The 12,797-nt window shown below is 35.7% G+C and overlaps 1 protein-coding gene across 3 annotated transcripts in view; it reads left to right on the top strand.

The window, feature by feature from the left end:
- The first annotated feature begins 2,652 nt into the window (after positions 1-2,652).
- LOC115209962 (serine incorporator 1) overlaps positions 2,653-12,797 on the top strand; it is a 52,931-nt gene continuing 42,786 nt past the window's right edge. Inside the window, exon 1 of one of the 3 annotated variants that reach the window (XM_029778609.2) lies at positions 2,653-2,855. In XM_029778609.2, the coding sequence (XP_029634469.1) occupies positions 2,823-2,855 (33 nt within the window). In that variant the 5' untranslated portion in view covers positions 2,653-2,822. The remainder of the gene's footprint in view (positions 2,856-12,797) is intronic. The other 2 variants (XM_029778608.2, XM_029778610.2) reach the window with 2 other exon arrangements.

Below are 12,797 nucleotides of genomic sequence, written 5' to 3'. Positions count from 1 at the left end.
GGCAAGGTGGAGGACTGTCGGAGTCAGAGAGCTTGGGACAACATAATTTTGAAGGCCACCTTCGACTCTCACTTCATCCAGTCGGACCAGCGTGAAATACTCAAGTGACTGAATTCATACCATCCCTGTGCCTGACGTTGGTGGCCTACTCAGCTTGGACAAACTTCGTGTCTCCATTGCCCTCAGAGTGGGAGCTGACTTATGCATAGGTTTGAGCTGTCGTTGTGACAGGCTCCTCGACTCCACAGGCCACCATGGTCTTTCTTGCCACCTGAATGCTGGTCCGCACGTCATATAGAGTTAAACCATATACTCAAGAAGAGCTTGACCCAGGCAAACATCCACTCCATCTTGGAATCATCTGGGTTGTCCAGATGTGATGGGAAAAGATCTGACGGTCTCGCCCTGTGCCCCTGGTCGAGGGGCAGTTGCCTTGTCTGGGATGTTACAGTTAGCGACTCCTTTGCTTCTTCTCACATCCTGGATGCTGCGGTCAGAGCGAGATTCAAAGCTTCTGCGACTGAGCGGAACAAAATTCCGAAGTACTGCGATCTGTCGGCCAACTATATTTTCTATCCTGTGACATTCGAGACGTTTGGTGGAGTCAGACCACTAACTGCGAGATTCCTGTCTTCACTGGCAGCTCGCCTAGCTGAGGTAACTGGTGAAGTTCATAAGGACGTTGTTCCAGCGCATCAGCCTCACCATCACTCGCGGCAACGTTACAAGCGTGCTGGCGTGCCCCAATAGTCATTAGAAAGGTTTCCCAGCACCACCAAATTTTCAAGGTGGTGAATTTTGCTTTTTTTTTCCTGCTTCTTTGTGTTTACTGCATTGTCATTTTTTCAATTATGTTCTCTGTTTCGTTCATTTTTTCTAATTTAATTTTTTATTTTTTTTTCTAATTCATGTCATATGTTTCACAACAAATTCCGCAATCTGTGGAAAAATAGATAAATAAATAAATAATTTATAATGATAATAATAAACAACAACAACAACAACAACAACACAACAACAACAACAATAACAATAACAATAATAATAATAATATAATAATAATAATAATAATAATAATAATAAAACCTATCTATGTTTATTATATTACTGATGAAAAATCTCCACTTCGAATTTGTATTTCCGATCATACAAACCACTTCGAATATTATTTATCAAGTTTAAAGTAAAAATCATTTGTGCCGTAAACCATTTACCATTTCTGTGACTCCCCACACTTTCCATTGATACTCTAAGCATGTGCTTATTTTGCTTAACAGTTAGTCCAGCGCTGCCTAAGAGCTTAAACATGTCTGTCACGAATTCTGAAAGACTTGTTGCGCAACAAAAAGTGATCTGATAGCCAATCGGTGGAATTGAATGAACGAATGAAATGAATGAATGACAGGAACATCCGTTCTATTACATTTTCAATTAAATAACAGTACTTTGACCGACGACGTATCTAAGTTGTTTTATAAATAAATATTTGGTAGCTTGAACGTTATGTTTGTTACTGAGCGGTTGAGTTCCTTAGGACAGATTATAATAGAAACAATAACACGGCCAACGCAGCCTGTGATGTGTCTGCCAATCACACTAAACCGTGTATCATAATCGGAGCTGACCTTGGTACTAAAATAATCAAGTAATTGGACCTTGTCATCACTAGGGACTTTTAGGATGACAACGCAAGCTTTTTTTTTTTCCTGTTTGTTGCTGACATGCTCGGAGCATAGTAGACTATCAAATAATTCCTTGAATATATATATAAGAACTCCTTCCCCCCACCTTTTTTTTTTATATCGCCCCCTTATTTTGTCCTCTTTCTTTCCATTTACGATCCCTTTTGATCGAAAACCAAACCCCCTTCTTTTACCTCCAAAAGAAAAGCTCTACCTTGTAATTTTGTCCTGTCTGTGTGCAGCCCTGTGTGGCTAATAAAGAAACATATCTATCAATCTATCTATCTATCTATCTATCTGTCTGTCTATCTGTTTGTCTATCTGTCTGTCTGTCTATCTCTCCCCCTCTCTCTCTCTCTCTATCTATCTATCTACACACACACACACTTAAAGCCAACAAAAAGTGTTTTGATTCATTGAAATTTTAAATAAATTGCATTTGACTATCTCAACAATGTAACGAACAATGGCGCATAAAATAATTGAGAAGGGAGACGTGAGCGAAAAGTGGGGAAAGGGAGGCCGAAATAATAAGAGAAGCAATTGTGATTGAGTGAGTAAAAGAATTGGAAAAGGGAAAGAAAGAAATAATAAGCAGTTGAGAACGAAATGAGAGAGAGGAAAAGATGGAAAGAGAGAGACAGAGCGAGAGAGATAGAGAGAAGAGAGAAAGAAACAGAAAGAGAGGGAGAGACACAGAGAAAGAGCAAACTGGAGAGAGAAAGACTTATTTAGAGAAACAATTGAGGAGGGACGGACAAAAAAGAGGAGAGAGAAAAAAGGTGAGAGAGGAAGAAAGAGGAGAGAGAGAAAAGGTGAGAGAGGAAGAAGACTAGTGAGAAAGAGTGAGAAGAGAAGTGTTAGATAAGATAAATGAAAGAGAGGAAGTGAGAGAGACAGGGTAAGAGTTGCGACTAAACTAGTTGGTGTCGAACAATAAACAAACTCAGCAACACATGATTTAAGTCAGGTGACTGTGACGTCACGGCATTCGAGGAAAAACAGAAATCGCCGCCATATTGAGGAAGTGGCGATTGATTCTATTGTTGATATTTTCGTCTCTAGTATCATACACTTTATCTTTTCTTACACTACAAGATACAATTACTACTGCGCGGTTACATTCAATAATTCGAAAGAATGGGCTGCATTATAGGTAGTATCGGGACCAGTGTAAGTAGATAATTATTTACCTTATTTTACGCGATTATACATACACACGTATGTATATAAACATTGTTTGGAATTGTGTATACGCTCGCATTTCGAGTTGGAAATGAGAAAAAAAACGAATAGTCAATTCGTGTAGTAGAGTTTATTTATATTTGTGTGAAATCAATGATTCTTACTCTAGTGCGAAATATTCTTGACTCACGTTATCATATAATGTACACTCCCTCGACACATACACGCACATTCATTCATATACACTCTGTCTGTCTCTACATGTATATATATTTATGTTCAGGCGCATACGCATTATTTACACCAGTCTATTACTGCATTTGCTAAAATCTCACTGAAGTTTTGGAATAGTTGTCTTTCGAAGTTCCATATCTCGTGAAAAAAATTAAAAGGTTATAGAAGTTGGAGGTGGAAGGCAATGAAATTAGTGGAATAATATTTTTGGGTGTCATAATTTCCGTTGTTTGAAATACGGATGTCGAAAAATGCAAAGGAAAACGACCCATGGCAATGTTTCGTTAACATTACCCGTTTCCTCTTACTATATGGGACTTCGAACGATAGCAATTCCAGAACTCTATTAACCTGTAGAGCTGAGGTGATTTTAGTGACAATTAACTGGGTGAGGCGTCAAACTACGCAGGCCGAAACAATAGACATATGGCGAGCACTAGAGCAGACGTTAGAGGCTCTAGTCTTTGCGGATGTTATTTACAGATTGTGCAAGGCTTATAGAGAAAGACACAGGCTAACAAAGATAGTGAAAAACGAACTAAGGGTTGAGGTTATTAAAACTGATATCCCAGAAATTGAATGGATTGGCCCTAACACTAACAATATTAAAAATCACTTGTTGAACGAAGTGATGCATTACACGTATCTAGGGCATACTCATCCGCAATTGCAGATACAGAGGAGAATGGGAGAAATTGAAGCTTAGAAAAACGAGTTAAGTCTTTATTTCAAAATTTGTCTGGAACGAAAATGTTCTGTTCAGACATGTTAAGCCGAGGTCTTTCAGCAGCGATGTAAAATTTGTTCTAGTACCAGGTCGCAGTGAATAAATTCAAGTATGATCAGAGGGCAGCAAACATTCATGAACTGACGTTTCTGTAACAGCTTAAACATTAGATTATCTAGAATTTGGGATCAACAAAGATCTCAAAGCCAGTGTGTGTATAAATAAATATATATATATATATATATATATATATATATATATATATATATATATATATATATATATATAGATACACACAAACATATATGCATATATATACACGCACACAAGAATTCATGTTATTTATAAGGCTTAAAAGGAAAAACAATTATTTTATAAGTATTTACCTTTGTCACAGAATTATGAATACTATTGATAATTGATTGGTAAAGATATTGCCTTCATTACACCTTAGTCAAACTGGTGGGTTCAACACATGGATTTGTTGACTTGATTTATAAAATATATTGTTTCATTAATAAAATTATTGCAGTATGCAATACATTCTCATGAATTCCCTGCTCTCTGACCCTTTCCAGTTCTCTGTACTATTCCTCTTACATACACCTCCTTGTACCTGAGGGTATGCCCTGGTACATCTTTACCACCATATTTCTCTCTCTGACTGGGGTAGCCATGTATCTTTACAGCAAGACGTGTTTCAGTCACTCTATAATATTTTAACCTCTCATCACCTGGTACAAAGCCACTCTCCCTCAATACCATGCCCCTTCTCAGTTGAGGAGTCTTTGTCTTGAAAGTTACTTGGTGACCCCACTAGTGTTGGTGTCACCAAAAATGCTCCTAGTACATTGTAAAGTGGTTGGCGTTAGGAAGAGTATCCAGCCATAGAAACCCATACAGAGATGACAGTTGAGTTTGGTGCAGTCATCTGCCTTGTCAAACTGTTTGACTCTTACCAGTATAAAAAAAGAAAAGGGTGTTAAATGATGTTATATATACATAATCATCATCAGAAGCAGTATTTAACATCCACTTTTGCATGCTTTCATGGGCCAGCCAGTTTATTGAGGCAGATTTTCTGTGACTGGATACCCTTCCTGTTGCCAACCCTCACCTGTTTCCAAGCATTTGTACATGGCCAACTGTGTTCTCACAGAATGTTGGAAATAAATGACTAACAATTGTTTTCAACTATTACATGATGTCAAGATAAGGAGGGACACACATACACACATAATGAACTTCTTTCACATTTCATCTAAATTCATTCACAAGGCTTTGGTTGTCTCAGAGCCGTACACACAAACACACACACACACACACACACACACATTGCTAGTGGCATGTAAAAAGCACCCACAACACTCTTGGAGTGGTTGGCATTAGGAAGGGCATCCAGCTGTAGAAACCTTGCCAAATCAAATTGGAACCAGATGCAGCCTCCCGACTTGCCAGTACTTAGTCAAACCATCCAATCAATGCCAACACGAAAAGCTGATGTTGAATGATATATATATATATATATATATATATACACACACACACACACACACATATATATATATATATATATATATATATGCACTGGTGAACACTTCTGTTTATACTAAATTCCAGACTTTGCCTGTTATTTCTTCATGGTGTTTCTTTACATGGTTTGCATGGCTCTTACAAGCCATTATTTTTGCTTAGTTTTCACAGTGGCCACCAGAGTTTTGTACCCCACCAAAGACCATCTCCAAATCAATAAATGCTACTTATAGTGGCTTGTTTTTAGAAGAAGTTCTCCAGCAGCTATTTTATGAAGAAGAGATCATTGCTAGTATCCTGTCTTGGCACAAACTCAAGCTGCAATTCATCTGAGCTAAATTTCTTTCTAATCAATTGTAACTTACATAAATTGGTTCATCAGTTTGATATTTCTGTAGTTACTTATTTTGAAGTATTTCTTTTCCCTTTGAAGCAGTTGATGATGATACCCTCCTTGTAAAACCTGGTTAACTATGGATGTGACTAATGCATATCCTACATTGTCAGTATCTCACTGACTAATCCAGCTACTTTTCATTACCTTGAGACATTTATACTTAATCATGCTTTTGAACAATTTGCAACTTGAATGGCTGGTCAATTGTTGGAATCACTTGAAATAATCTAATTCTTCCCATGCAACCTCTACATTTAGCAGCTTCTTTCCAAGTCTCTTCCTTCTGTTTTAGTGAGGCTCAGTTCACTGCTGTCATTCCACAACACACATTTTCCCAATGACATCTTAAGTTATCCTGACACACTGCTTTGCAGTCTGTAACACCTAATACTACTGATCCTTTCATTGCAGAACATTGATAAACTTTGTCTCAGCTTCTCTTTAAGCTCTTTGATATTGTTCTCTTCTTCCAGTCTTTCCAAGCCTGATTTTTTAGCTTTTTATTGGGCCAGTCTACTGAAGCATGTCACCTTCCATCTGGTTGGTACCATACGCTAATTACAGATCTGATGTAACTTGCAGCCATTTATTTTGTAGCGACTCTTAGTTGTCCTCTCTGTTTTAGGTCTCTATTTATTCTTTCTTCTTGATCTCTGTGCCTTTTTAAATTTCTCTAAACCTATGCCTTCGTTTTTCAGAATGTCTTGTCCCTTAGTCCATCTAGCTCTTGCTTTGAAGTCACTAATCACTACTATATGTTACATGATGTATTTTTCACAGGAGAAAGATTTAGTATTCACAACTATTTGCCTGTCCTTTCTACTGAATATGAAGTCTGATCAGAGAACTGGTTGGCATCCTTAAGTCAGTGATGTAAATGGTTGGGTCATTTTATCACAACTCCAAGAGCCTTGATCCCATCTCATTGCTCATATCATGTCTATAGTTTCATGTATATCAAAGCAGCTATTATGGTGTTGCCTAACATAATCCATTAAATTCACTGTCCATGTTTATGAGATCATTTGTTCTTGAGGCTGTCTACAAAATGATTTCATAGAAATGTTCCTTTTCTCTTTCACTACCAATTGTGATGTTTGTGCAGAAACGACTGATACGATCTTGTTGCCCATGACAAAGTGTAATTATTCTGTTGAACATACATACTCTGGTTACCGCAGTTCTTTCATTCATCCAATATTGCCCACATTTCTCTGTAATGCTGTTTAGCTTGCGCATAAGTTTTGCAAGCAGGTGAGGGAAAGAGTAGACAGGTGGGTGTTCTTTGGTTGACTGAATGGCTACTGGAAAGTATAGTTTACAGCAGGTAGGTGGTTTGTTCGAAGTTATGAATTTCAATAAGTAGGCAGGGGGGAAGATCTTACAGTTGACTCTTGGGTTTTGTTCTGTAGAAGTGTAAGGTGATGAGCTTACAGGTGGCTAATGTGTTGTGGTAATTGAAGAAATAAGGGATGAGGTGTGTCATGTTACTATGATGCTGCTCAGTTGTTTTGTCAAATGAAGTGTAACTAGATAAGAAGTACATATTACCTGAAAATATTAATTACACTACAATTTCTAGAAAATCAATTATATTATTGATAATTTGATTATTTTACATAATACATACAGCATTTACTAATACAAATAAACTCTGTAGATATTAGCAATAATAATAGTACAACATAAAGATGAATTTAAAGACACAGATATTGTATAGTATGTAATATATATATATATATAAAGCATCTGTTGGTGTATATGTGTGTCTCATTTGTACATTTCATTTTCGGCATAGTTTCTACAGCTGGATGCTTTTCTTAACACCATCCCATCCACTTTACAGAGTTTACTGGCTGCATTTTTATCATGGCATCTTCACTAAAGAGGTTATGTCCTTACCTTAGTATAACTAAATAGTCCTCTCTGTCTGATGTCTTTTTTTTTTGTGTGACTTTATAGAATACTGAGTTCATTTTATTGTACCAGCAGTGTTGTGGGAGCAAATACAAATAATACTTGTGATTCATTCATTGAAATATTTTATTCTGGTGTATGCAGTAAATGGTTTTTTAGTTCCCTAGGTAGAGCTATTTCAACTTCTATACTTGTTTTACAGACAGAAGGAAATTGAGACAGTAAAGAATTATTTTAACACTTTAGCATTCAAACCAGCCATATCCGGCCAAAATATTTAACCTGTTTTACATTGAAACTGACCAGATCTCGCCTCTCACCTCAGCCCTACCATGTCATTCTAAAACTAAAAAATCACATCACTGAAATCTCTAAACTACAAGATAATGAACGATTAATTCAAAACAATATGAATAAACAAACATCACATTTGACAGAATAATCTGAACACTAAAGGGTTAAATATGAAAAATATACTATTGTTGCTTCTTAACCCCTGGTTAGTGACTGCTCAACAGCTGGAATCTGTTTCTGCTAATACGTATTCATGTAAATTGCTGTTTTGCATATGAATGCAAGCTTTAATGAAAATCTGGTGTTACTGTGTGTGATTTGGAAATTTGGTTGCTATTTTCATCAGGTGTTATGTAGACATTGTTGGCTTAACTTGAAGTTTGCCTTGATGAAACTGACCTATGATAAAAGGCAATTCAGATGTGATCACCCTGTCATGTTTTGTATATGAAGGACTGCATTGTCCAGCATTTTCTTCCTGGAAGATTTCACTGATTATTTCTAGTTTCAGTACACCTATGGCAAATCTATAAATATCTCAGTTAGTGCTCAAAATACATAGTTAAAAATGCAATGCTAAACATAGCTGAAATAAATGTTTGAGCCTGATATTTCTAGCAGTGGTATGTGCACAAACTAAAGTGATAAACTGTTGTCAAATAATTGAAAAATCCAAACACATGTTGCTACATTTTCCATGTACTTAATAAATTTAGATAGCCTCACAAAATTGATGTTACACATTGTGGTCTAAAGTTATGATGATGAAATTAGAACACAAATTTTACTAAGGTTTAATATTTCAAATTTATTAAACAGGTTTTATGAACCATTAATTTAGCAGTTCGGCAAAACAGACCAATAGAATAAGTACTAGGCTTACAAGAATAAGTCCTGAGGTTGATTTGTTTGACTAAAGGAGATGCTCCAGCATCGCCGCAGTCAAATAACTGAAACAAAAATAAGAAAATACAACTGGGACAAAAATGCAATTTACCTGAAAATAGGTAATTACCAGACAAAATACAACATGAAGCTGAATACTTCACTTTATCAACATTATCTGCAAAAAGTAAACACTGCTAATTTGTAAACTAAGTCAAGGATAAAACTGTTGTCTAGTTTAACAACATTAAGTGAGCAAATTTTATCGTTAGCAATAATAACAAAGATGTATCCTTGAAAAACACTCTAAAACATGGGTGGTGCTGAACTTTATTCCACAGCTGTAGCACTAAAAACTGTTAAAATGTAGAATTTGCAGCAACCCTGCTGATTGTTATAATAATGTAATGCTACCCTGCTGAAAATATTGTCTCCAAGACAAAAAAGACAACACTAATGCAAATGAGTGCTAAGTGGCTGTTATTATGTATGTGTGTGTGTGTGTGTACATGTGATTATTTGTGGTAGACCACCCTCTTAGATATGCAGAGCCTGTAATACATAACAGGAATAAGATGCGTGGATATAATTTTCTTCTCAGTCTGATGATGGATATAATCGGTCACTGACCCTATTAATTGCATGAGACATTTAGCTACAGACCACATTGTGCCCAGATTGGCTAATTCAGGAAAAAAAATCGTATCTCGGATTAAAATAATCACCTGATAGTGGTTTAGGGCTATCAGCTGGAACCAAAGTTATTTGTTTTTTCTTTGTTTATGGGGGTATGGGTTCAAATAACCAAATCAGGGCATATCAACCAAAATTGTCTTTTTGGTGTTTTGTGGTTAAAAATGATTATCTGCAAGATGTCATCAGCTTTCAATCAAGGATAACATCCATGATATATCTTCAGAAGAATGTCCATCATATTGCATCCAGCAGTTGCTTTGAAACATCCCACCTCAAGTTGTTCTGTTTATGGTGAAGTTGGTCACACAACTCGTTCTTCAAAGCATAAGAATGTGTCTTTGACAGGAGAACAATAAAGAATTGAATGACTATATTACTGACTGGTCCACGTTACGCTTATTCATTGTTGGGCATTGTTGTTCCATTATTTGTTGTGATAATAATAAGTGATAAGTTTTCATAATTTAGTGCAAATGATTCTGATTTTCTTTGTGTATCATAAGTGGGTAGGCAGTTTTCATTGTATTGTTTTTGATGGTGGTGGTAAAGTTTCAATCCAGGGATTTGTTGGGAATATTTTCTTTTTGTTATCTCATGTTTTGGCCCTTCTTCAATTTTGGCGTAAACAAGACAAAATCCCCAAAGCCTGAATCTGACCATCTGACCTTCCTAATCAAATTTTTACCCTATAAAATAGGCTAAATACCAAAAGTGCATTAAAGATCGATTATTTCCAGAAATTTATTAGGTTTTGAGTCCATTTCCTGTTTTTATACTTGTTTAATCATGTTGGGGGGAGGGTCAGTAACTACCCGTTTTACTCAATCCTGGTTGGTTTTGATGTTTGGTACCCAAATTGGAATTATACTTTCTGTGTGGTCTTTTAACAACTATGAACTGATTTTTCCTCACAGTTTACATAAAATGTTGAGGATGTGAAATATGTTAGCCCTTAATATGTCAAAATTTTTAAATTTTAAAAAAATTATCAAGTTTGATGGGGTTTTACCAAAAATTTGGATATTTTTCATGTATCTGCTATTTTCTCAAATTTATGTTCACCTATGCATTCTAGGCTATAGTTTGACTGAAAGACAATAAAAAATGTTTCTAAATAATTTCAAATAGAAGTTAAAAATCTTTTTTCTGAAAGAAAATATGTTCAATCTTATGATAGTAAAAAAAAAAAAAAAGTAAATTTTGTTAAATTGGCCAACTTGAAAGAGCTATAAAAATTGAACCATACTTTATCTTAAACTCAGGTTTTTGGCTTCGGGGCAAACTTCCAAAAATGATAAATTCCCACTCTGGGCACAATGTGAAACTTTTGTCAAATATATTTCAAAGCTTCTTTATATTCTTTACAGAAAAGCATTTTAACTATTTTTGTGTTCTTTTTTTAAAATTATGAATACTAATATAAATTACCCTATCTCCAGCTCACTCTCCTTGTTTATCTTCCATCCTCATCAGTGTATCCAAAGATATTAGCTACTTCTAGGCTATACTGACCGGTCATTGACTTGGCTAAGCTTTGACATTCATTACGTCAATATTTTGTGAGAATGAAGAGGTCAGTTAGCTAACTGAATACTGAATAGAAATGTATGCACATTTCAGTGTATAAACATGTATAATTTATACATGTAAAGTGGTTGGTGTTAGGAAGGGCCTCCAGCTGTAGAAGCCATACCAGAACAGACAATGGAACCTGGTATGGCCCCTAACTTACTAGCTCTTGTCAGACTGTCCAACCATGCTAGCATGTTAAATGACAATGACGATATATATGTGCATGTATGTGTGTGTGTATATCTGTGTATATATTGTGTGTGAAATAAGATCTATTACCCCCAAATATTTTTCATTATCATCTGGAGTTGATAATAGACTCTTCAAGATGGGGTTACAACATGTCTGCAGTCAAATGAATGAAACAAGTAAAAGATGTGTGTGTGTGTGTGTGTGTGCGTCCTTGGCATAGCATAGTGGTTGTAGATGAATACGAACAATAGTTTCATTTCAGCGAGAACAGCTCTGGTCGTGGAGAAATATTCCGTTACCTGGTAACAGGAAGGGCATTTGGCTGTAGAAAAATCAGCCTCAAATAAACTCCGTCTGACCTACTTACCTCCTTCTGAGTTTGGGTTCAGCCCATGATTCAGAATGTTCATTCTTTTACTTCCTACTATTTGGAACAATAACTATTCACATACTCAAGTAGTGTAAATGTTGCGTATATAAGTATTTCAACGGCAAACCTGTCCTGCAGGTGCTGCCAGTCACGTGACGTCAACTTGTCTGATTTTTAATTAACAACGCAATTTGTTGACTATCGTGTGTATTAAGTAATGATAATAATTATTGTTTGCAATTTTAATGGATAATAATGATTTTTCTTAATTAATAACGCTTACACACACACACACACACACACACACACACACATACATACATACACACACACACACACACATATATATATATATATATATATATATATATATATATATATATATATACACAATATGTATGTATGAAGCGATTAGATATATAGCACCGTTTACATTTCAAGACAGCTAATATTTAAAACTCCCTGTGTATCCCTGAATAAGCCAAAGGGAAACTGAGGAGGGCTGATATTATACTGGCTGAGCTGAGGTAGGGACTAAACAATTGAAAGAAAGTTCACTTGGAATTAACCCTTGGTTATTTATTACCAGGAATGCAGAACTGGCCAATTTGAAGACCCCCAGTCTTCGGTACTGCAACGTTGCTAATATAAAAACAACGAGAATAGCTCACTGATAGGCAAGCCTCTCCATGTTCTTGCTGGAAGTAGTCTTGCGTAAAACAGTGATGCAACTGGTTTTTGACAATCGATAAAGAGTTGTGTATGCAGATCATTAGAAGCTGGTGTTATATTGTTGCAGTCGGTTTTTGCTCGTATTGCAATGTGACAATGTTGTTTACATTCTTGTAGTTATTGGTTTTTCTGCCCGCGTTGCTAGTTCCATTGTCTAGTCTCTGAATATTTGCGATTTTAACAACAATCTAGATAATCCCATACCAGAAAATGTATACATGCAACTAATATCAATCGCGCTGTGTGTGTGTGTGTGTGTGTATATATATATATATATATATATATATATATATATATGTGTGTATATATATATATATATATATATATATATATATATATATATATATATATATAATTTCAACAATTGAGGGTAAAATTAAT

Source organism: Octopus sinensis, linkage group LG3, assembly GCF_006345805.1.
Source record: "Octopus sinensis linkage group LG3, ASM634580v1, whole genome shotgun sequence".
Classification (NCBI taxonomy): Eukaryota; Metazoa; Mollusca; class Cephalopoda; order Octopoda; family Octopodidae; genus Octopus; species Octopus sinensis.
This window is presented reverse-complemented; position numbering and strand designations above follow the sequence as displayed.